Genomic DNA, 23104 nt, shown 5'->3' on the forward strand with positions numbered 1-23104 from the left:
TAGGAAATATTTTGATTAGGGTGAGTAAAATAAACCAATGATGCCCAGTAATATTAGATAAAAGTAAAGATAATAATATAGATTTACACAATTGACATATTTATAAATAGCTTATGGAACGGGGATGGTCCTATATTAGACGTTGTCTTCCATTCTTGAAACCAAAAGAAACATCAAAATTTGTTAGAAATTTTAACTATTACTTACACTCCTTGATCAAATGTTATGTGTAGATGTCTTTCTAGATTTGACTTCTTCCCCTTTTTATTGCTATTCATTTGTATTTTTAATATCTTGCGAGTATTATATATACCGTTTAAGGTGGATTAACCTTAATCTTGTACTTCCTCCGTTTTTTATTAGTTGAAACATATTCATTTTTGGGAAGTTTTTTTAGTTGACACGTTTCTATTTAGGTAAGCTTTGTATTGTTAAATGTCAATTTTACCCCTTTCTCCCCTCTCCACATTAGACCCACTCTCTCTCATCTCTATTCTATACCCCATCTCTGTCACAAGCACCACCATGGACATCTTTTTAATTTCTCTACCTTCCCTTACAGCCACCACAATTCCATATTTTAACTCCTTTACCTACGGATTTCTCTGTCATCTGATTCCCCTCTGTTCTTACAATCGATTTGGCTTGATGGGGTCTTATCAGCCATCTCTTATCCTCCATCTCTGTTTTGAGCTATGGATTTGAGAATTATAAGATTTTGATGAGGATGTCGCCAGAGAAACCTCCATTGATGAGAGAAATTTTAGATTTCACCTTTAATTGGGTTTTGTGTATTATGGGAGATGTCATTCGAATGTAAAATAGGTTCCCTTCTCCTTGGCCAAAGGTTTCTAGAAGGAAAAAGGGCTGAAAAATATGAGGTTTGGTGGGTGCGAAGGTGGTTGTGGGGTTAAGGAGTGGAGGAAGGGGAGGTGTGGTGCCATGGTGGGCCTGGTTGCTGGTGTTTTTAGATTGGAGAAGGGTAGTTGTATGGGAAGGAAGTGTATCGGGGTGTGTAATTAACTTGTAATGTAAGGGTATTTGTGTATCTTTTTTTTTCTTCTCACTTCTCAATTTGTGTGCCAAAACCAAACGTGTCAATTAATAAAAGACGGAGGAAGTATATAGGGAGATCCCGCGTTGTACTTTTGACTCTTATATACTCCAATGTTTCACTTCACCTTAGAAGTTCCCTTATAGTGATTTTTCTTATATACTTCCGCTAATTCTTAATACATGGAAGATTACATCCTCTTTTTTCAGAATTTGACGATTAATAATCAACTATCACCTAAAACCCATTTTACAAGAATACTTTTGCTTGTTAAGTCTGATGGTTTGGCAAAATGATGGTGCTCTCTATATATATCACATCAACGGCTCGACCAAGTTACTGAGTTGAGCTTTGCACAATGGTGATGTGAAGATTAAAGTCTATTTTAAGGATCATGCAAGAGTTTAGGAAATTGTAGTAGTAAGAAACTCAAAGAAACAACCTTTGTCATAAGGAAAAATATGTATTGTGTGAATTTTTGACTATTTTTTGTACGTGTCAAGATAAACTCTGGATTCCTGTTTAAATTGTTCCGAAGAAAAAGCTTTTAAAATAATATACTACCTCCGTTAACATTTACTTGCAACTTTGGAATATTTTATGTCTCTCAAATAATACCCCAAAGTTGCAAGTAACTGTTAACGAAGGTAGTATTTTATTTTATTGTGATGATATAAATTCAGTTTATGGTTAAAATTAAGAAGATTTTATATTGATTTGGAAATAAGGATACTATTTTATAATATGTCTTTTTCTAGGTATTGTTTTTATCATGTTTTGTATTTTGTTTTATGAGCTACTTTGAGAAAATTAGTTGAGACTTACTTGCTTGGTGACCTAGGAACCGCAATTCATTCAACATTGAGTTGTAGAATCAATCATGTCCTTGATTTGTGAATCATTGGAGGTTGACAATTGACATTTATCTTTGAGGTTGATCTTTGAACATTTGTAACATGTGTAATACAACAGCTAAGTTGTAGAAATAACATGTCAAGAAACTTCTTTTAAAGATATATCCAATATACTACCTTCGCGTCAAATTACTCGCAACAAACATGTTGCGCGCGGACTCTTAGGCAAAAGATCTTAAATGTAGTTATTAAAATATAAGAGCATATACTTAAGTATTAATTAAACCCAAAAAAAAAAAAAAAAAACAAATTTAACAAAAATTAAAATAATTAACCCACCACCACCAACAGCACTAAAACCACCCACGACCTCCACCACTTGCACCGAAACCACTCATGACCTCCACCATCGGCACCGAAACCACCCACCACCACCACCAACGAAACCACCCACAACCCGTCCAAACAAAACACCGAACCAACCACCACAAGCCGCACAAAACATTGACCAAACCCACGAACCTACCAACCCACAAACCACCACGAATCTAGAAAACCCACAAAACCAAGAAAACCCTTAGAACCCACCAAGCCAGTGAACCCGCGAACCCACCAAGCCAGCGAACCCACGAAACGAAGATGAAGAAATTTGATGATGAAGGAAGAGTGAAAAATAATTGGGGATGAGGAAGAAGATGAATGATGATGAAGGTGGTTGGATGATGAAAGTGGCTGGGATGATGATGAATTTAGATGGAAGGGGATTGATTTTGGTGGAAATAGTTAAGTTAATCAATGTTAGGGTTTAAGTTAATAAGATAAAACTAGTTTTTTAATTAGGGTGTTTAAAAAAAGTAAGGGTAATTTTGTAAAATCACACAAAAAACTTACTATAAAAGGAAAGAAATCACTTTGTTGCGAGTAATGTGAAGCGGCCATTTTTGGCAGATGTTGCGAGTAATACGAAGCGGAAGTAGTATATAGTTTAAATACATAAAATCGTCGTCAGTGTTTACTTTTTAGATTACTATTGATCAAAGTTGATAAACTGACTTTACATGTGAAAGTTTGCTATGGTATATTTTGCAAGGAGTGGGGTTTCCAATTTTATCCTAAACTATCTAATTAAAATTCCTTATTATTCCATGCTGATTTAAATCCGCAGTACTAAATTGATTGGGAAGTACTTTGTATTTTACAAGCTTATATACATTGTTCGGTTGATATAGCTCCTACTGTCTGCATCTTCATGCCAGTATATGTTGATATTTGCTTTACTTTGCTATTGATCAGCTAAACTAAACCAGAGTTAATTGTGCGTGATTTCAGTGGGCCGAAGTATTATCTGCTGATGCTTTTTCAGCATTTGAGGATGCTGGATTGGACGATGATGAGGTACGATATCTTGAAATGAGAAGTAACTGTTAGATTGGTGCCCTCTTTTTCTCTCCGTTTTATTATATTTTACTGTCTGGTGATATTCATTAAGCTAAATTGCTCTCGTGCCTATTCTTGTGTTATAGATTCGCTATTTAAGATTGGATCAATTCTGACTGGTTTTTTTTGTTAAATGTGATGTTTAATTATTTATGTGTTGAGTCTTGTGACAAAAATGTGTTACTACTATTTGATTCATCAGGCCGTCATAGAAACTGGATGCAGATTCCGAGAGACCATTCTTGCTCTTGGTGGTGGCAAAGCACCTTTGGAGGTAAAGCTGCATTTATGACAAGGATCTTAAACTTGTTTTTGTTGTTTTACCTCGTTCTTTAATCCTTTGTGCAAAATTGGTTCCTACAATTCTTTTGGTTATCTTCCTGACAGGTGTTTGTAGAATTTCGTGGGCGTGAGCCATCTCCAGAACCACTTCTTCGTCACAATGGCTTATTATCAGTTCCTGCTACAGCGTGATCATGTGCTAGCCTGTTACCAGTTTCAGCTTCAACATGACCATGCTCCTAGCCTGTTACCTTCCCGCTTCAACGTGAACTGCCTCGTCTCTCTTTTGGCAGGTTTGAAAATGTATGGGCAATTAGCTGTCGTGTTTAAGAATAAGTTTAGTATGTGGGCTGTGCTGCAAACTTTAACTATTCCTTTGTGATTACAGTTGAATTAACATCTTTCTGGCACATATTAGAGGGTACTTCCAACACAAGGATTATTTATTTTACCTTAGAATTCTGAAGGTTCCCCTCTCTTGTAACTTTTTCTTTTTTCTTTTTTATTTTATATACTTCGTATATACTTGTTAGTTAATTTTAATCTTTACCAATGGCTTGGGGCATGGTTACATAACACACTTGATGCATCCATTCGATCTTCTGTCCCTATTATTGATGATGTTAGGGATATGTGGGAGGATATTAGGGAACGTTTCTCGGTTGGAAATGGTCCTCGAATTCATGAATTGACGAGTCAATTGACTCATCTTGAGCAAGGAGGCGACTCAGTGGTTGATTATTATGGAAAGATACGGATGATTTGGGATGAATTGGCTAGTTATTCAGCCCCTGCTTGTACATGTAGTTGCAAGTGCGGTGCAAAGGCTGCATTGGTCAAGGAACGAGAAGACCAAAAGGTTCACCAATTTTTAATTGGTCTTGACTCCTCCATACATGGTACGGTTCGATCTCAAAATCTGATGCAAGAACCCCTTCCACCATTGAACACGACTTTCTCTAAAGCATTAACTGAGGAACGTCATCATTCCATTGTTCATCATGGTGACAAGAAGATCGAGGCCGTGGGTTTTGCGGCACAAGGTTACTCTCGTGGACGTGCAGCACCTTCTGGCAGGGAGGGTGATCAACCTCGCTACACTGGCACATGTTCTCATTGTGGCAAAGTCGAACATGACAAGGATAATTGTTTCCAGATTTTGGGATTTCCCGAATGGTGGTATTCTGAAAACAGGGCAGCAGCTAGGGGTGGCGGGAAGTCTACCCGTGGTGGCAAAGGAAGTGGCAAGGGTCGTGGGAATGTGGCCAATGCCGCTGGGAATACGGTCAATGCTGCTGGCCAATCTTCTAGTAGTACATCAGGAAAACAAATTAGCGATTCAGATCGCAATGGTGTTCAACTTTCGGATGCACAATGGCAACATTTGTTGGGTCTGCTAAAACCCTCCCACTCTAATGACACTACTCCACAGCATGATGGTAAGTGTTGGTCCACTCAATGGATTATTGACACTGGTTGTTCGAATCATATGACCTGGAATATTAATTTATTCGAAAGTTTTTATGATGTTTCTCCGTCGCCGGTTAGTTTACCAAATGGCAACCAAACGACAGCAATCAAGGAAGGCACAATTGTTTTGAGTCATGATTTGATTTTGAAGCATGTGTTATATGTTCCAGATTTGAATGTTAATCTTATTTCTGTTTCACAATTGATTGCTACTTTGAATTATTATATCACAGTAACTGATAAGCTATGTATCATACAGGACCGCAATTCGAGGACCCTGATTGGAGCAGGTGAACAATGTGACGGAGTATATTGGTTCAAGCCGAAGGAGAAGATTCAAGCTAATCAGGCTACTGTGGTTATTGGGCAACAAGAATTGTGGCATCGTCGTCTTGGTCATCCTTCTCGAAAAGTTGTGTCTCTTTTGCCTTTTATTTGTCAAAATAAAGCTCATAGTGGAAGCAATGATTTTTGTGATTCTAAGGATCCATGTGGTATTTGTTTAATAGCTCATCAAACTAGAAGTGTTTTTCCGATTAGTGACAGTAAAACCGTTGATTTATTTGAAATGATTCATTGTGATATTTGGGGTGATTATAAAGTTGCTTCTAGTTGTGGTGCTTATTATTTTCTCACAATTGTTGATGATTTTTTGAGAGCCGTTTGGGTGTATTTGATGAGTGCTAAGAGTGAGGTCGGACAAATAATCAAAGATTTTTGTTCTATGGTGGAAACTCAATTTCATAAATGAGTTAAAATTTTACGGAGTGACAATGGACATGAATTTACTTGTTTACGTCGTTTTTATGCTGAAAATGGGATGTTACATCAAACATCTTGTGTTGATACACCCCAACAAAATGGTAGGGTAGAACGTAAGCATCAACATTTACTTAATGTGGCTAGGGCTCTTCGTTTTCAAGCTAATTTACCTGTGAGTTTTTGGGGTGAATGTGTCTTGACGGCTGCTTATGTGATCAATAGAACTCCTTCTCGTGTCTTGAATGGCAAGTCCCCATATGAAGTGTTGTTTGGAAAATCTCCAAACTACTCTCTCATACGTGTCTTTGGTAGTTTGTGCTATGCCAATTATCGTCCTAGGATAAAGGATAAATTTGGTCCTCGATCTCGAAAATTCATATTTGTAGGATATCCATTTGGTCAAAAGGGTTGGCGACTTTGTGACTTGGAGAAAAAGGTTTATTTTGTGTCTCGTGATGTTATTTTTGTGGAAAATAATTTTCCTTTTGCCAATATGGATGAACCTGTACAAATTGATGGTGTTGGTATAAATGCTTTATTTCATCAACAATCTCATATTATTGATGATGGGAATCATGGAGATATTGGAGTTAGGGGGAGTCATGAGGTTGAGGATAATGTCGATGTTGTTGCTGCTCCCCATGATGAATAACAGGCTCCACGGCCTGGTTGTGGCACAGACACATCAGCCACGGCCACCCCGTGGCCTGCCCAGCAGCAGCTTGCAATGGAGCAGCAAGCTTCACAACCTGGGTGTGGCGATCAGGCACCTGCCACAGCCCAGTTGTGGCAGCCTCAAACTAGCTCACAACCTTCTATTGAAGCACCTCTTGGTAAAGGGCATCGTATCCGAACTCCGTTAACGAGATTAAAAGGCTTCATCACCAACACAGTTCAAACCAATGCTCCTGCCACACTCCCTAGTTCATCTCCTCCAAAGCGGTCCTCAGGTACGCCTTTTCCCATAGCTTATTATGTTAACTGTGATAAATTCTCTGTGAAACATAGGCAATTTTTGGCGGCGGTGACTACTTGGGTTGAACCAAAATCTTATTCTGAAGCGGTTAAACATCCAGGATGGTGTAAGGCCATGAAAGAAGAACTTGACGCTCTTGAAAGACAAGGCACATGGACGTTGGAATTTTTGCCTCCCGTAAAGGTCGCACTTGGTAGCATGTGGGTGTATAAGGCTAAGCTCAAACAAGACGGGTCTCTTGAGAGATTGAAGGGGAGGCTTGTTGTTTTTGGCAATAGACAATTGCCTGGTATTGATTTTGATGAAACATTTGCTCCCGTAGCAAAAATGGTGACAGTACGCATGTTTTTAGCAGTTCCTATAACTCGAAATTAGGAACTTCATCAAATGGACGTCCACAACGCATTTCTTCATGGAGACTTGGAGGAAGAGGTATATATGAAACTACCCCCTGGCTATGCGCCATCGGGTTCGAATGGTAAGGTGTGTCGTCTTCGAAAGGCTTTGTATGGCCTTAGGCAAGCACCTTGTCAATGGTTTGCCAAATTATCTTCTGCCTTGAAATTATTTGGCTTTAAACAAGCAACTGCAGATTATTCATTGTTTTGCTACACTAAGGGGGATGTGTCATTATATGTTCTTGTCTATGTGGACGATCTAATCATTGCAGGTTCGGGTCATGATGCGATACTAAAATTTAAGGCATATCTGCGTGATTGTTTTCATATGAAGGATCTCGGGGTCCTTAAATACTTTCTTGGCATTGAGGTAGCTCGCGGTCCTGATGGCTTGTTTTTGAGTCAAAGAAAGTATGTTCTTGATATCATAAGTGAGGCCGGCCTATTAGGATCTAAGCCTATATCTACTCCGATGGAGCAAAATCATCAATTAGCTCGTGTTGAGGGGGAGTTATTTTCCGAACCTGAGAAGTATCGGCGCCTTGTTGGGCGGTTAGTCTACTTGACTATAACTCGACCTGAGCTATCCTATTCAGTGCATGTGTTGGCTCAATTCATGTCTTCTCCCTTGATAGCCCATTGGGAGGCAGCTCTTCGTGTCCTTAGATATCTCAAAGGGTATCCCGGCCAAGGAATTTTACTACGTCGTGAGTGCAATTTACAGATATATGGTTTTTGTGATAGTGATTGGGCAAGTTGTCCTATGACACGACGATCTTTAACTAGGTATTTTGTGCTTCTTGGGTCTTCTCTGGTCTCTTGGAAGACAAAGAAGCAACCTACGGTTTCTAAATCTTCCGCTGAAGCAGAGTATCGTTCAATGGCTACGACTACTTGTGAATTAAAATGGTTGAAGTCTATTTTATTTTGCCTTGGTGTACGACATAATCGACCGATGCGATTGTATTGTGATAGTCAGGTGGCATTACATATTGCAGCAAATCCAGTATTCCATGAACGTACGAAGCACATTGAGGTGGATTGTCACTTTGTTCGTGATGAGCTTAAGTCTGGTAATATTGCTACGTCCTACATACGAACGACTGATCAATTAGCGGACATTTTTACGAAGGCTCTTGGGAAATCACAATTTTTAGTACTTCTTCGCAAGTTGGGCATTCGAGATCTTCATGTTCCAACTTGAGGGGGAGTATTAGGCATATTATTGATGTATATCTTTTGTATATATTTAGGCTTGTATAGCTGTCTTTCCTTAATTAGTTTTAACCTAATATGCATGTATATATTAGAGGGGCCGCAAGGTTTCACTCAAGAAAACACAGAAGAGAACAAACTCTCATTTCTTCATTCTTGATTCTAGCAGTTTGGTTGTACTTGGAATCATAGGGAAAATACAGATTTTCGGAAAATTCAATAATGTGTAGTTGTCTGATTAACATAATAAAAAATTGTGAGAAGTTGAAATTAGAATTCCTAAAAGCAGTTAAGGTTATAATATAACATAGGAAAGGTAGTCATTGGGTTCGAGCTGGACCGAGGCAAAAAAAAAAGGCCATATTATGTGTCCAAACCTGCCCAAAATGACCGGGTAATGTGGGCTTTTTGAGCTATTTTTGGGTTGGGCAGCTTGTTGTTGCAATTATATAAGGCTCGGTATTACCCCATTTGACTTTTATGGATGCCAATCTTGGTTCAAATCCGAGCTACACTTGGAGAGGGATTTGGGAAGCTAGGTGGGTGGTTCAGAGAGGAGTGAGGTTGTGTGTTGGTAATGGTGATAGCATTCGAGTGTGGTCTGATCCTTGGATTCCTGGGACTCAATCTAATAGAATCCTTTCTCCCCGGGGTAATGCTAGTAGTGATTTGATGGTAAGTGATCTCATTGATGCCACAACTCGATCTTGGAAATCTGATTTAGTCTCACAACTATTCCTGCCATTTGAAAGAGACAGGATTCTAAGTATTCCTATAAGCTGCAGATTACCCTCTGATCGTCTCTGTTGGGATATTGAAAAAATGGTGAATACACCGTGAAGTCGGCCTATAGAGCTCTGTTTGATGATGACTGGAAGAGCGAGGAAGAGACCTCGTCATCTGGTCATACTTTGTGGGGTAAGGTGTGGAATTTGAAGGTTCTTCCCTGTATTAAAATCTTTGCGTGGAGAGCAATGCAGAATGCGATCCCGACGCGGGCTGGTATCAATTGACAAATAAATGATATGACCCTTCTTGTCGTGTCTGTAACATGGAGGAAGAATCAGTCTTGCACGCCCTGAAGGATTGCAGTTTGGCTCGCGCTATTTGGTGTAGAAGCAATTTCTCTTAGCTAGTTGAAGGTAAGTACTGTAGTCTGCTAGATTGGTGGAGCTTTTGTTTTGAGAAGTTAAGTAATGAAGAGATGGAGTGTTTCGTCACTGTTTGTTGGGCTGTGTGGGGTGCTAGAAATAGTTGGGTTATGGAGGGTGAATTTCTGGAACCTGAAAAGACCATTTCTTATGCTCTGAAAACTTGCGGAGAGGTACATGAGGAATGTGGGAAGGTCACGAAGGGAGGTGGTGCAAGAGGCAGCCTGCCAGCTGACTGGGCTCCTCCCAGTCAGCACTATTGGAAGCTCAATGTGGACGTAGGGGTATTAGGGGGTGTGGGTTCGGGTTTGGGTGCTGTTATCGGGGATGAAGTGGGAGCTGTGAAGTGTTGTGGTGTGTACCAAGGGGCTGAAACTTGGGATGTATTAACGGCAGAAGCTAAGGCAGTCTGGTGGGAATTGTAGCTAGCGTTGGAGGAAGGCTTTGATAGTCTGGTGGTTGAGCGTGATTGCTTGAGTGTTATTGAAGCCCTGCGTTCCAAGTCAAGTGGTTCAAGCTCTTTTCACTTAATTGTGGAGGATATATTAGATTTATATACTAGTTTTTCTAATATTGTGTGGTCTTTTGTTAAACGAAACAGGAACAAAGTAGCTCATGGGTTAGCTCATTTTCAACCTGGGGGAGGTCGGCCAACGTGTGTAGAATAATGTAATCTCGGATCGTATTTTGGACGTAGCTTCAAATGATCTATTAATCTAGTCCCCTTTGTTGGGTTTCTTAAGCTATCCAAATTTGGTCGGTTGAGCCAGGCTAGCAAGCCAGACTTTGACCGGGTCTAAATTTTATTGCGTTAAAAGGTTATTCTTGTGTTAGCTGGGCATGTAAAGTAATACAGTATAAGTCAGAATACATTTGCCTTTGGCAGCAGTGTTTTGATTCAATAAATGAACAAAATACAAACTACCTTGATCTCCAAAGAGTATTATTTTTATTTCACATGTCAATGTATAATTTTGACCATTATTATCTTTTACCTTCTTTTTTTTTGGTAAAAGAGTGGGAAAAACCCAAAAACAACACACAAAACAAACAAAAAGGAAAAAAAAACAAAACGCAAAAACAAAACAAACTAAAACAAACACAAACTAATCCTTCTTCCTAGGAATAAGCCTAGCTTGCGAACTCCACTTAGGTCCTCTAAAGATCCCTCGGGACCGCTTTAAAAAACACCATCTTCTGACTCGAGTGAACTCCAAAGTTAGCTAACCAATCTGCAGCCCGATTAGCTTCTCTGTAGCAATGGTTAATACGCACATCCCACCCTTGACGTAGAATGATGTCTTTGCACTTTCGTACCATGTGAATATAAGGGGAATGGGGTTTACTTTTTCAAAGTCGATTTTCGCAACCATTAATCCAACCTTGCCTTGCTTGTGTTTCATAGTATGTAACATCTCTTGAACAATAATAATATTATCCGTAATTTGTCTTTGCGGAACGAAGCTACATTGAGTGGGGGAAATAAGAGTCAGAAGAGGTTTCAACTTGTTAACAATCACCTTAGTTACATTTTATAGGTGATGTTACATAACCCAATAGGACGGAATTGATTCGGCTTTAAGAACCAAATACGCATCATTCAACCCCTTTGGAAAAGCTCTGCCCTCCAACACATCCTTGACTAGATTAATCACACTCGGAGCTACTAAATCCCAATAATGCTGATAAAAGAGAGGCTGAAAACCATTAGGCCCAGGTGCTTTGAACGATTTCATTCCCATAAGAGCCCTCTTAATTTCACACTCTGCGAAAGGGCGAGAGATAACACTCCAATTCGCAGCCTCAATATAGGGAAATTGATCAGTGAGCAACTTTTCCCTTGTAAATGGAGCAGCTTCCTCTTGGAATAAATTACTCCAATAATTCACTACCACATATTTCACACAATCAAGGCAGTGGTGGAGCCAGGATTATATAACCGGGGGGACGACAACTAAACATCGCATCATTTGACAAAAATATTTTAAAAAAAATAGACGCAAAGATAGTTTTATAGTTAAAATTTTACAACTAAAAAATCCACAATATATAATTAGTCCTACAATTAAATAAAAAAATAAAAAAAATAAAAAAAAAGATGAAAAAAATTGCATAAAGTTTAATATTAAATTATAATTGCATCCTTCGAATCTTCATATTTTGAAAACGATCAATGATTTCTTCATCGGGGACTTGTAGGAACATTTCCTTCTCAATAAAAGGGACCAAACAATCATTCATAAGTTGATCACCCATGCTATTTCGCAACTTACTTTTGACATATGTCATTGCGGAAAACACTCTTTCAACACTTGTCGTAGCAACGGGAAGAATCAACATCAACTTGATAAGCAAATATACAAAAGGATATGTCTTATCCTTCTTGGTACTAACAAGCATCATGGAAAGAGAGTTAAGATCACGCAAGTTTTGAAATCTTTCATCATTGTGCATATTTTCCATGAATATACCAAGTTGACCTTCAAGTGTCATCAAATCAAAACTTGAAAATTGTTCGGGATAAAAAGAGGCAAGTTTTAGTACCTTTTCTTTGTCAAAAGATGAAAAGTTATCTTTAGGACTTAAGCTAGCCATACAAGTAAGTCACTCCATGCTTCTCTCATTGAATCGATTATCAAGTTCTTGAAGATGCAAATCAATTACCCCCAAAAATATTTCAACTCGAAAATGATGTAGATTTGTTACTTTTTTGACAAAGCGTCAGGATCTTCCTTGAGGAACATAAAGAGCATCCATAGTGGGAACATCAATGTCATGTTTAGTGCAAAAGAAGTAACCTTGTTTAAGAGAGTCTCCCAACCTTGTTCCCTCATTCTTTGCAATAAACTTTTTGTGAAAGTAACTAGTTCCATGGCATTTACAATATCTTGCTCCTTTCTTTGCAAAGCAATACACAAATCATTAGTGTAACTAAAAATAGTCAACATCAAGTAAGCCACAAAAATAAAATCAAATGACTCTAATTGTCCTAAAACAATTTGAGCTTTGAACTTATCTTCCGATGCACCATGCTTCCCAATGTGAACAAGTACCTTAACAATTGTAGAAAACAAGCGGATGATATTTACAAGACACTTGTAATGAGATCCCCAACGAGTATCTCCAGGCCTCTTCAAACCAAGCTCTTGATTCAAACCCGATCCACTCAAAATTTCCCCACTTCTAATGCTTGAGCAAGTTCTTGAGCTTGACTATTACGAATCATTTCTCTTCTCTTGCAAGAAACTCCAACAACATTTAACAAGTTTGCAAGTATTTCAAAAAGCCAACCACAACTATTATTTCTTTTAGCAACGACAACTAATGTTAGTTGAAGTTGATGAGCAAAACAATGTATGTAGTAGGCTCTTGGAGTATCATTCATAATCAAAGTCTTAAGGCCATTTATTTCACCCTTCATATTACTATCCCCATCATAACCTTGCCTTCTTATCATAGATGGACTCAATGAATGTTCCACAAGTAGTGACATAATTGCATCTTTAAGAGATAAAGTGGTAGTATCACCAACATGAACAATGCCTAAAAATCTCTCCATTACCTTTCCACTGTCTCTACCAACAAAGCGCAAAACAAGAGCTAGTTGCTCTTTTTGAGACACATCACTTGATTCATCGGCCAATATAGCAAAGTAATCATCACCAAGCTCTTCAAGTATGCACTTAGTTATTTCTTTTGCACAACAATTAATAATGTCTTTTTGGATCGGGGGGCAAGTCATTTGACAATTTCCGGGTGCATTTTTAAGAGTATAATCACCTACTTCCTTAACCTTTTCTCCTAACCATTTCAATAACTCAATGAAATTACCCCTATTATAAGACTCATCATTTTCATCATGCCCAGAAATACTAAACCTTGCCCCAAAAGAAACTTTAAACAAGTTAAAGATTCATTTAAACGAATATAATATTCACTTTTAATCATATCACTTGCCTTTTCAAACATATTCACAATTGATTTATTTTTCCCATCTTTCAAGTTCACATACTTCTCATAAGCAAGATTATAAGCACTCTTAATTCCACCAACATGCTTCTCAAATCTTTCCAACTTATTCCACTTCCTAAACCCTCCATCAACAAATGCATCACCTCCCATATTATTGTCAACTTCACCTTTAAAGAAAGTAACATACAAAACAAAATGCGGCATCTTTTTCAATGCTATATTCAAGCCAATCCCATTTGTTGAACCAATTCACACTAAAACGACGCAAACCTCCCGCTTGTCTTTGAGGAAAGTTATGAGTTTTTGGTTGGCAAGGTTTTTTGAGAATATAAGCTCTCCTCACCGCATTTCTTTGATTTGGGGGATTGTCCAATATGTTCATTCTTTTCCCGGATCATGAGGAAAAAATTCAACATCATATATCAATTCTTCCTCCTCCGGTGGTACGTTACTAGTACTTATAGTACCAATTTCTTCAACATTTTCTTGATTTTGGGGGGAGCTAAATGAAGTGGGTTCATTTCCTTGAGATTTCATTCTTTTAAACAAGAATTGTTGAAGATCGGGTTGTTTTCCCTTTACCTTAGAATTGTTTGAATTAGGTGAATTGTTTGACATGTCCTAATTAAATTAATAAAAATAAAAACAATGAATCAATAATAATTTAATTACCATCATATCATATAATCAATATTACCAAATAATTTAACACAAATAACAAGTTATAAAGTGAACAATTTGAGAATTGAGAACCCTAGCCTAACATTGGAATACAAACAATCAACCATTAAAAAAAAAAAAAATCAGAATTTAAACAATTAAAAAATCACACTTAAATAAAAAAATTAGCACTTAAACAATTTAAATAAAATAAGATTTAGGGTTTGGAGGGTTAATTTAAAATTATAAGTTACTTACAGTGAATTGGGGAAAAGTCCAAAGAAATTTGACTTTCGCAGTATATGGTATGCCGGTCGTACAGTGATGGCGTGGTGGCGCCGGCGCCGACGTCAGGCTGCGTGATCGTCGGAATCCGGCAGTCAGGTTGCAGGGCGAGCAGTTGTGGGAATTGGGAATTAACGAATTACAAATAGTGACATTGTACTAGTATAGAAACTATAAAGGCTTAATTAAAAATTATCTTTGTACTTTTTTAACTTTTATTATTATTTGTCTTTTAGTAAGTTTTATTGTTATATTTTTTTTGTTTTATATGATGTCAGAGCAGAGCTGTCACTTTCACACTTTTCCTTTGTGTGTTTGGCTTGGTTTTGTGGATTAGTGGAAGCACTAAAGCAATGCGTGTTTCGTAAGTTTTTTTTTTTTTTTTAAATAAAAAAATCAGAAATTTTTTTTAAAAGTGGGGGACAGGTGTCCCCCCCCTCCCTCCGCCCCTAGATCAAGGCATTGAATCCAGTTCCCATCTCCATCTTGTAAGGTCTCAATATGATTTCTTCGTCTTCTCATAATGGTTGGCAGGTGAAAATATCTCGTGTTTCTATCCTCATCACGAATAGCCTCAATTCTTGATTTTTGAAACCATAACACCCTTCCTGATCGAGAAAATCATCCATTTCGCGCCGAAGGGTAGCCTCAAGCTTAATAATATGTCTATCTCTCCCCAACGCAAGCTTCTTTTCAATACCTTCAAGCCTTGCCAACAATTCTGACTTCTTTCGAAATATGTTATGGAAAACTTCTTTGTTCCAATCCGCAAGAAAATCTGCAAACTGCTTGAGAAACGGGATAAGTGGCGCACTATTATCCCACTTAGCTCTAATAAATTCATCAAATCTTTCATGACTCATCCACACCGCTTGAAATCGAAAAGGTTTAATAGCAGTAGGAATATGAGCAAAACCATTTGTGCTAATAAGGATAGGGCAGTGATCACTCTTAGCTTTTGGTAAATTTCTTAAAGCTCCCTCATCGAAACGAATCCTCCAATCAACATTCACCAATCCACGATCTAATCTAGCAGATTTAAAAGTTTCAGGCTTAGTACCTCTAAACCATGTATTCTCCGAACCCGAACAACCAAGGTCAATAAGTTCATTGTTGGCTATCCACACCACAAAGTTACTACAACGCCGCACATCTCCGAGTAAACCACACCATTCCTTTCCTTCATACTACTAGTTTCATTAAAATCTCCAGCCATTAACCATGGCCTATTATAGTTTCTTTTAATTTGCTCTAAAGCTTCCCATAATTGCTTCCAAAGAGCAAAATCTAGACTTGCATATATAGCCGAGAACAACCATGGGGCATCACTAATTTTCTTAATTTCTACAGTAAGTTGTTGAGAATGGCTTCCATATATTTTGTAACAGTACCACTTCTGCCCTCCAGAATTGCCAAATTCCACCAACAAAGCCTTGACCCTCCACCCTCATTTGACCCGAAAAGCCAATCCTATCACAAATGCTTTGACCTTGAGCCTCGCTGATATGGGTTTCCACGAAGGTAAGAACAGTGGGATTATTGATATGAACCAACTCCTTAATGATCGACACTTTATTACCAACTCCTTGCATATTTCAAACCATTATTTTGATCGACATATATATTAAAATTAGGAAATTAAGGATATCGATCGAAAACATTCAAGGGAATGTTAGGCAGAAGAGATAGATACGCTTCCATCAGCGCTCTCAGGGGACCCATCATCCTATACGAAATCTGAAACGTAGCCATTAAGTCCGGTGGATTGTGTTCCGGTGGCAGGTATGAATTCACTTGAAAAAGCACCATGTTCACTAGGGGATGGCTAGTTACTATCATCGGACCCTCCGTGTTGTAGTCTATGAAGGTGTCGTATGATGGGGGGATTCGAGCTTCCAGCAAGCTCATTGGAACATTGATCGGATTCATGTTGTTGCACACTCAAAGAATCCGAATTGCTATCACTCTCAACAACTTTGGGTCTCAATGCTGAAGGAGTAACCGAAGCTATTTCATACATATTCTCTTTCCCAAAATATCGAGGCTTGGAGTAAGGAAAGGAACTTTTTAAAGAAAGAGATTTATTATTACTATTATCCTTTTTATATATCTACTTATGGAAGGCACATAATCCTTATTTTTGGAAATTAAAGGTATTTCTGTGACCTTCCTCCTTATCTTTGTCGACTGGCAAAAATATTTTTCCTTAAGAAACATCCTATTGCCTATTAACAAATCATTATTGCCATTCGAATTCTTTTCCAATTGAGAAGAGTCACCAAGATTAATTGTAGCCTTATTTAACACATCCTGCCCCTTAGATTCGATCGAGATCTTTTCTTGATGGATTTCTTCCACTGCCATATCTTGATCTTTTCCCAAATTCACGGTGCTAATCTTAGAGGAAATATTCCTCGAGATCTTTTCCATATCAATCTCCTTTGTAGGATTTCTTGGAATAATTTCCTGTCTTGTTAATCAATATCCTCTACTTCAAGGATATCAAACCTAGAGCCCGAACTTGAGGCTTTCTCATTCGTTTTCCCATTATGGCCTGGTTTCCACTCGAACCTCAAGGCACCCACTGACTTGTCACTTTGGGAGTCTTGGTTACTCCCTGATGATTGACACCATGAACTATGTTCTTCCAATGCTGATTAGCATTCTCCTTTCCACCTACCTTCCTTAAAGATCTTTGGACAATCATCCATGCACCATAGGTACTCATCATACAAAGGGTTCAAAGTTCCTAACAAGCCTTTTGTCGCTTTCAAATATGAGGAATTTTGGTGGACAACCTTCCCTGTTTCCTCAGCCTCCGTAACCATTTCTTTATTTTCACCTACTTTCTTGAATTCTGATGTACCAAACTATCATTACCCCTCTTGAATTTCTTATTTGACCTTTGAAGAAGGTCATTTTCTTCACTCGACAACCCTAATTGTTCTTTCTCTGCACTCGACATTAACTATTTGCTTATTTTTACCTTCTATCAATAAAGAAAAAAAATTGTTTTCAAAATAACAATTACTCCGTACATTCATTTACACTGTTAATAATAACATCGATTTCACTAAATGCCATTGAGTTTTTAAAATATTCACTAAATGCCATGAAGTTTTCTTAAATTCACTAAATGTCACCAAGCTTATAAAAAAATTCAGCGAATATCATTAATGACTAACGACCGTTAACTCTTTAAGTCATTAGGTTAAATCATGACACGTGTCATAATATAGTTGGTTCATTATAATTATTTGGTTTATAATTAATAAAACTAGAGTGCATCCGTACTAACGCTCGAGATATACGTATCATGTATAGTTAGAATGAAGAAAATGGTAATAGTGAAAGTTATAGTTTTTTTTTTTTTTTTTTTTTTTTTTTTTTTTTTGGCAATAACCTGCAAATGACTTCCTTTTTTGTAAAATAAAAAATAAAAAATAAAGGATCGGATTTTTGGAGGAAATTGGTGAGAAGTTAGAAAAACACTCTTAAGTTATAGGAAAAATTGCCACCATTAATCTCAACTTTGCTCCGTCCGCCGATATTAATCCCGACTTCAGTTTATTCCCTATCACTCCCAACTTTGCACTCTATTAATTTTTATCACCCCCAAATGACCTGCAACCAGTTAATTAGGTAAATATTTGTGAGTTAGATTTTTTTTTTTGGTACACGTGATAATATTTATTTAGTTGAAAAAAAGAGAAAATAAAAACAAAAGAAAAATGTAAAAAAAAAAAAAAAAATCCCTAAAACTAACCCAACCACCATACCACCACCACCGGCAGTACAGCGCAGCCCAGCACCTACCCCACCCCCGATGCACACGCCCTCCTTTCCTAGCCCACGACTACTGGAAAAACTTTCCCAACCCTAAACAGTCGTTTCCCCACCAAAAAACAACCCCCTCTCCCCAAAAATGACCACCAAAATTGGCCACAAATGGCCAAAATTGGTCGATGTTGGGGCTGAACAGTTGATTTCAACCCTTTACTGGCCGATTTCGGCTGTTAGTGACCGATTTCGTGGCTGTTTTAGGAAAAGGGGTTTCATTTTGGACGGTTTAGGGCTGCGAGAATTGGAGATGGGTGGGTTTCGGCGGTCGTGGCTGGGGAAAGAGGATGGGTTGCGTTGTTCGGGGCTAGAAAGAGTTGGAGAGGGGATGGATAACCACCAGCTACTAGCAGTAGAAGGAGCAGGAGAGTGGTGGCCGCAACCGCGACATCAGATCCAGTAGTAGCCAGCAATGGTTGCAGCAACCGCCACCACTAGAGCAGCAGAAGAAGCGGAGAATGGTGGATTTTTACTGGATTTCATGGTGATCGAAGGGGAAAAGGGATGTGGTCGGGGAAGCGCCAACGCCGGGGGAGAGGAAGGATTTCGACGGCTGCCGACGCTCAAGGGGGGAAAGGGGTTAGGGTGGTCGTGGTGGCAACGAGCTGGGCATGGGTGGTTTTAGGGTTTTTTTGTTTTTTTTAAAAAAATAAATAAATTTTTTTTAAGCCAATTATACGCTGACACGTGTGTTGTAACCTGTTATATTAGGTTGGATGATCAGTTGGGGGTGAAAAAATTAAGAGGGTGCTAAATTGAGAGTGATAGGGAATAAACTGAAGTTGAGATTAGTATCGGTGGATGAAACAAAGTTGGGATTAATGATGGCAATTTTTCCTTAATTATATAAAAGATTAACATTTTTTTACTACAACGATATTATTACCATAATAGGAAAGCACAGTACTACAATGGAACTAACACGTTTCAAAAGTATACCACTAAAAAAAATACAATGAGTCACACTTTGAAAAAAATTAAATTAGAATAAATTATGATAACTTAAAGATGTTATAATTAAACACAAACCACTAATAATTTTAGACAAAGCACTCCGGGAATATAATATGATATCAACCAGAAGACATCTTCTGGTTATTAGTTCATGACTTCATGCAACAGCAAATCGAGCGTTGCATGAAAATAACGCAATCATTTGATCAATACAAACCAATGTATAAATTAGCGATAACCAAATATCAATTGAATCAACCAAAATCGAAATAATAATAGTACTAGTAATTGTTATATTGAAATCGGTGGATAGCACAAAAATTTGCAATTTCCACCTTAACCATATATCTTGTGCTTGGTGTATGCACGACGTAAAAATTAGTTAATCCCATAGTGAGTCGTCCGGAACTTCATCCTCCCAACCTCGAACCGCTTCAAAATCATTGTTATAGAAGAAAGAGTCATCGATCATTTGAGTATCTGTCATGGTAGACCACATTTGTGGTGACTCCAAGGGAGACTCGTTGATAGCTTGAATTTGCGTAGGCGACAGCCCAACCCTCATTGGGGACGAGGAGGAGGCGTACGAGGGTTGGGCAGTCGCCTGTGCAGCCTGCATGTTATAGGGGTTTATACAACCCCTTGCTTGCAGGGCGGCTGCAGCATCCTGAGCCGCCCTGCGAATATCCTCTGCTCTAGAGCTGGCAGGACAAGGTAACTCATCTGCCAGCTCTGGAAAGTTGAGGACAGCACCACGCCCTCTGAGATGAAATGCAGCTACGTCGTATGCAATGGCTGCCATCTCTTGGGTGTCGAAACTCCCCAACCATATCCTCGTCTTCTTCCCTGGCTCGCGTATCTCTGTCACCCACTTACCCCATTTCCTTTTCCTTACTCCCCTGTATTGTGAAGCAATGCCACCTCTCGATCGAACATAAGAGTTGCTATCTTCCATAAATATTATGCAAAAGTGATTAGTTTTTAGACAAGTTTTATTATACAAATTATCGACATATAAAACAATGACACGAACTCATATATATATATATATAGAGAGAGAGAGAGAGAGAGAGAGATCCATACATACATCGTTACTCAAGCTTTTGTAAAATGATCATCTTAGTCAGTGGAGCTTAAATGTGGGGCACTAATTAATCTATGTACCTCTAACAATTACAGAGTGACCTTCCTAGCAATTGCAGGTTTAGTATGTCATTTTAGCAGATTATTTTTTTTCAACATTGGGTTATAGATGTATGGCATTCTTCTGGCAAGCAATTGGACATTGACGTCGAAAAATATCTTTGATTTTTAGTGTTCTATACATGTTAAAGGGTTTAAAATGTACAAATGCATGAATCATAACAAAGATTAAGATATATTAGTGAGTCTTATGAACTTTTGAAGCACCAAGGTCATGGGAATAAAAAAGAAAATAAGGTATCCTGTTGAAGACGCGGTTTAATCTTAAGTGGCGGAAGAGGAACAAAGCTTGGACCTACTAATCCATTAATAAACTAGTTACTACTTACTAGTATACCATATTCTTATCCTACTTGTGTGGGCCATAAGTTTTTAAGTTATCTAGTCCAGGAAAATAGAAGAACAATGTATCAATAATCCCAAAAAGTTTTACTCTTTTCAAAGTTGATACTTTGATGTAATGTTTTTTTTATCCCCTGATACCAAATACAATTTTTTTTTTTTTTTTTTTTAACAACAAATATCAAATACTTTAAGTCTTTAACCAACTTAAATTAGTATTCCCTCCATTTCAATTTGTTAGTCTCATATACTATTTTGGGCGTTTTAAAAAGATCTACCCATATTGAATCTATTCCACTTTTAATTTAGTTTTTAATTTCAATTTTATACATATTGAATCTTTATTATTGTTGTAGATGCCGTATGACTATTTATTAAGATAATATTCTTTTTTTCTGTCAAAAAAAAAAAAAAAATAAAACCTAAAAGTTTTATTTGGTTCAATATTAGGGAGTATTTTCAACTAGGTAATCCCCGAGTGATGCTCAACTTTTTGAACCAATATATGAGATTTTGAAATTTTTTTTTTTACGCAATCTTTTCCTACTCTTTCTCTCCTTGGCTCCTCTTTTTTTAGATCAAAATTAAAATCAAAATCAGAAGTTCACATCAATTATATTGCATAAAACAATCATAAATTAATCAAAATTGTCCCATTTCTTGTCGATTGGTGTTCGTTGTTTGAGGGCTGTTAAACGACGGTTGACGGCGGAGTCATTGACGGAAACTACGAAACTGATGAAAAAGCTTATTATTTGCTTTCTTTGGCTATTTTCTCAATCACAGCCTGGAAAGGTACACATTTATTAAGCATAAAACTCGTTGGTTATGCCAATGCAATGAATATGTTTCGTCACGTCCATTTTTGAGAATAAGTTCACTCGATTGAGATCGTTTGCTGAAATAATGGTTTCGAAACTCCATTGTTTTTTCATTTAATTTGTTGTAAATTTGAGTGGTTTATTTGATTTAAATTGTGAAATTTTAGGGGTTATTGAGTTGTTGTATACTTGTATCTTGTATGCAGTTTTATAAGATCAGGGAAGATATTCTGATGAGGATGGTCGAGCAAAAGAAGTAAACTGACTTTTTTTTAATTTTTCTTTATTTAAAAACATAAAATAGTAGAAAACCGACTTATATCAGCCAACAAGAAGAGTATATAAGCCAACAAGAGGAGTATATCAGCTAACAAAAGATACATATAAGCCAACAGAAGGAACATATCAGCCAACAAATGAAGCATATCAGCCAACAAATAAAGTGTATCAGCCAACAAAGGCAACATGTAAGCCAACAAAATAAACATATAAGCCAACAATTAAAATATACATATCAGCCAACAAAATAAATATATCGGCCAACTAAAGAAGCATATAAGCCAAATAATGTCTAATATCAGCCAACAAAAGAGAAAAAAAACATATCAGTCAACAAAAGGAATATATTAGCTAACCCAAAAACCATATCATCCAACAAATGAAACATATCAGCCAACACATGAAACATATCAGCCAACAAGTAAAATATATCAGCTAAGCCTCCCGCACCAAACAATTCGTGCGTCCGTCCGCACGCAATACCTTCTCTTATATTTTTACAAATAATGTTTTATTAAATATAAAGGAGTGTTGGGCCCGTATTGTAATACGACCCATCACATTTAGGGCACCAGTCCAAGAAGCAATAACTCAGCAAAAATAAGCAAAACGGCTTGATTGGAATAAACAAGGAAAGCAGCATCAAGGATATCAATCAAGGAGATACTTGCCAAAGATACACCTACAGAACAGGGAAGAAGATAAATCAAGAAGATCTTCCTCATTTTGAAGATATTCCGAATATCTTTGTAAACCCTAGAGATCCCTAGGTATAAATAAGCGTAATTAGACATTTTGAGCATTCATGTACGCACATATATTCTAAATATAAGAGAATTACTCTGCATTTACCTACGGAGCTTCGTCCCTACTGAAGAAGGAGGCTAGTCCTTATTCAATATTGTATCTCAAAACTTATTCTCTTTTCGTGATAGAGTTCATCCTGTTTACTTATTGTTTGTTCATTGCTTATCTATTGCTATATTATTGCTTTACTGCTATTTTATATGCTTTTGGTAGTATGATTGTTGTTACCCCTCAAACCTAGCAGATTCTCATATGTCCTTATTGAGATTTGCCTAAACAATTTGGCGCCCACCGTGGGGCTGATAATCAATTAACCTACCAATTCGCCAAAAAACCAATACA

At 37.6% G+C, this 23104-nt stretch overlaps 4 protein-coding genes and 1 pseudogene across 9 annotated transcripts in view; 2 read left to right on the forward strand and 3 right to left on the reverse strand.

Moving 5' to 3' along the window:
• The window catches only part of LOC145582610 (putative cytosolic oligopeptidase A), a 39354-nt gene extending 33633 nt beyond the window's left edge, over window positions 1-5721 (forward strand). The window contains exons 16-20 of one of the 6 annotated variants that reach the window (XM_081639588.1): window positions 3238-3303; window positions 3548-3619; window positions 3733-3930; window positions 4016-5066; window positions 5357-5721. In XM_081639588.1, coding sequence (XP_081495714.1) covers window positions 3238-3303; window positions 3548-3619; window positions 3733-3819 — 225 coding nt within the window. In that variant the 3' untranslated portion in view covers window positions 3820-3930; window positions 4016-5066; window positions 5357-5721. Of the gene's footprint in view, window positions 1-1263; window positions 1619-3237; window positions 3304-3547; window positions 3620-3732; window positions 5067-5356 lie in introns of those variants that run through there. The other 5 variants (XM_081639589.1, XM_081639585.1, XM_081639587.1 and 2 more) reach the window with 5 other exon arrangements.
• On the forward strand, window positions 4259-5848 carry LOC145583410 (uncharacterized). Its single transcript, XM_081640653.1, has one exon. The coding sequence runs from the start codon at window positions 4259-4261 to the stop codon at window positions 5846-5848; it is 1590 nt and encodes a 529-aa protein (XP_081496779.1).
• A 6917-nt stretch (window positions 5849-12765) lies between these two features.
• Window positions 12766-13775, reverse strand: LOC145583411 (uncharacterized). Its single transcript, XM_081640654.1, has 2 exons — window positions 13553-13775; window positions 12766-13493 (listed from the first exon to the last, which is right to left on the reverse strand). Exons 1-2 carry the CDS (start codon window positions 13773-13775, stop codon window positions 12766-12768), a joined length of 951 nt encoding a protein of 316 aa, XP_081496780.1.
• Window positions 13776-15034: 1259 nt separating this feature from the next.
• On the reverse strand, window positions 15035-16108 carry LOC145583413 (uncharacterized). The gene is made up of 2 exons (XM_081640655.1): window positions 15908-16108; window positions 15035-15703 (listed from the first exon to the last, which is right to left on the reverse strand). The coding sequence occupies exons 1-2, from the start codon at window positions 16106-16108 to the stop codon at window positions 15035-15037; spliced, it is 870 nt and encodes a 289-aa protein (XP_081496781.1).
• A 3584-nt stretch (window positions 16109-19692) lies between these two features.
• On the reverse strand, window positions 19693-20265 carry LOC145581445 (ethylene-responsive transcription factor ERF022 pseudogene; annotated as a pseudogene).
• Window positions 20266-23104: the final 2839 nt, after the last annotated feature.

Source organism: Chenopodium album, chromosome 15 (assembly GCF_948465745.1).
Source record: "Chenopodium album chromosome 15, dcCheAlbu1.1, whole genome shotgun sequence".
Classification (NCBI taxonomy): Eukaryota; Viridiplantae; Streptophyta; class Magnoliopsida; order Caryophyllales; family Amaranthaceae; genus Chenopodium; species Chenopodium album.

What these genes read in the sequence shown, in the direction of transcription:
- LOC145583410 (XM_081640653.1), top strand. Translation starts at nt 4,259, where the DNA reads ATGTGGGAGGATATTAGGGAACGTTTCTCGGTTGGAAATGGTCCTCGA.
- LOC145583411 (XM_081640654.1), bottom strand. Translation starts at nt 13,775, where the DNA reads ATGCCGCATTTTGTTTTGTATGTTACTTTCTTTAAAGGTGAAGTTGAC. An exon ending in GAATATGTTTGAAAAGGCAA is followed by an intron (nt 13,494 to 13,552) that starts GTGATATGATTA and finishes ACTTGTTTAAAG; the next exon opens with TTTCTTTTGGGGCAAGGTTT.
- LOC145583413 (XM_081640655.1), bottom strand. Translation starts at nt 16,108, where the DNA reads ATGCAAGGAGTTGGTAATAAAGTGTCGATCATTAAGGAGTTGGTTCAT. An exon ending in AATTCTGGAGGGCAGAAGTG is followed by an intron (nt 15,704 to 15,907) that starts GTACTGTTACAA and finishes TGAAACTAGTAG; the next exon opens with TATGAAGGAAAGGAATGGTG.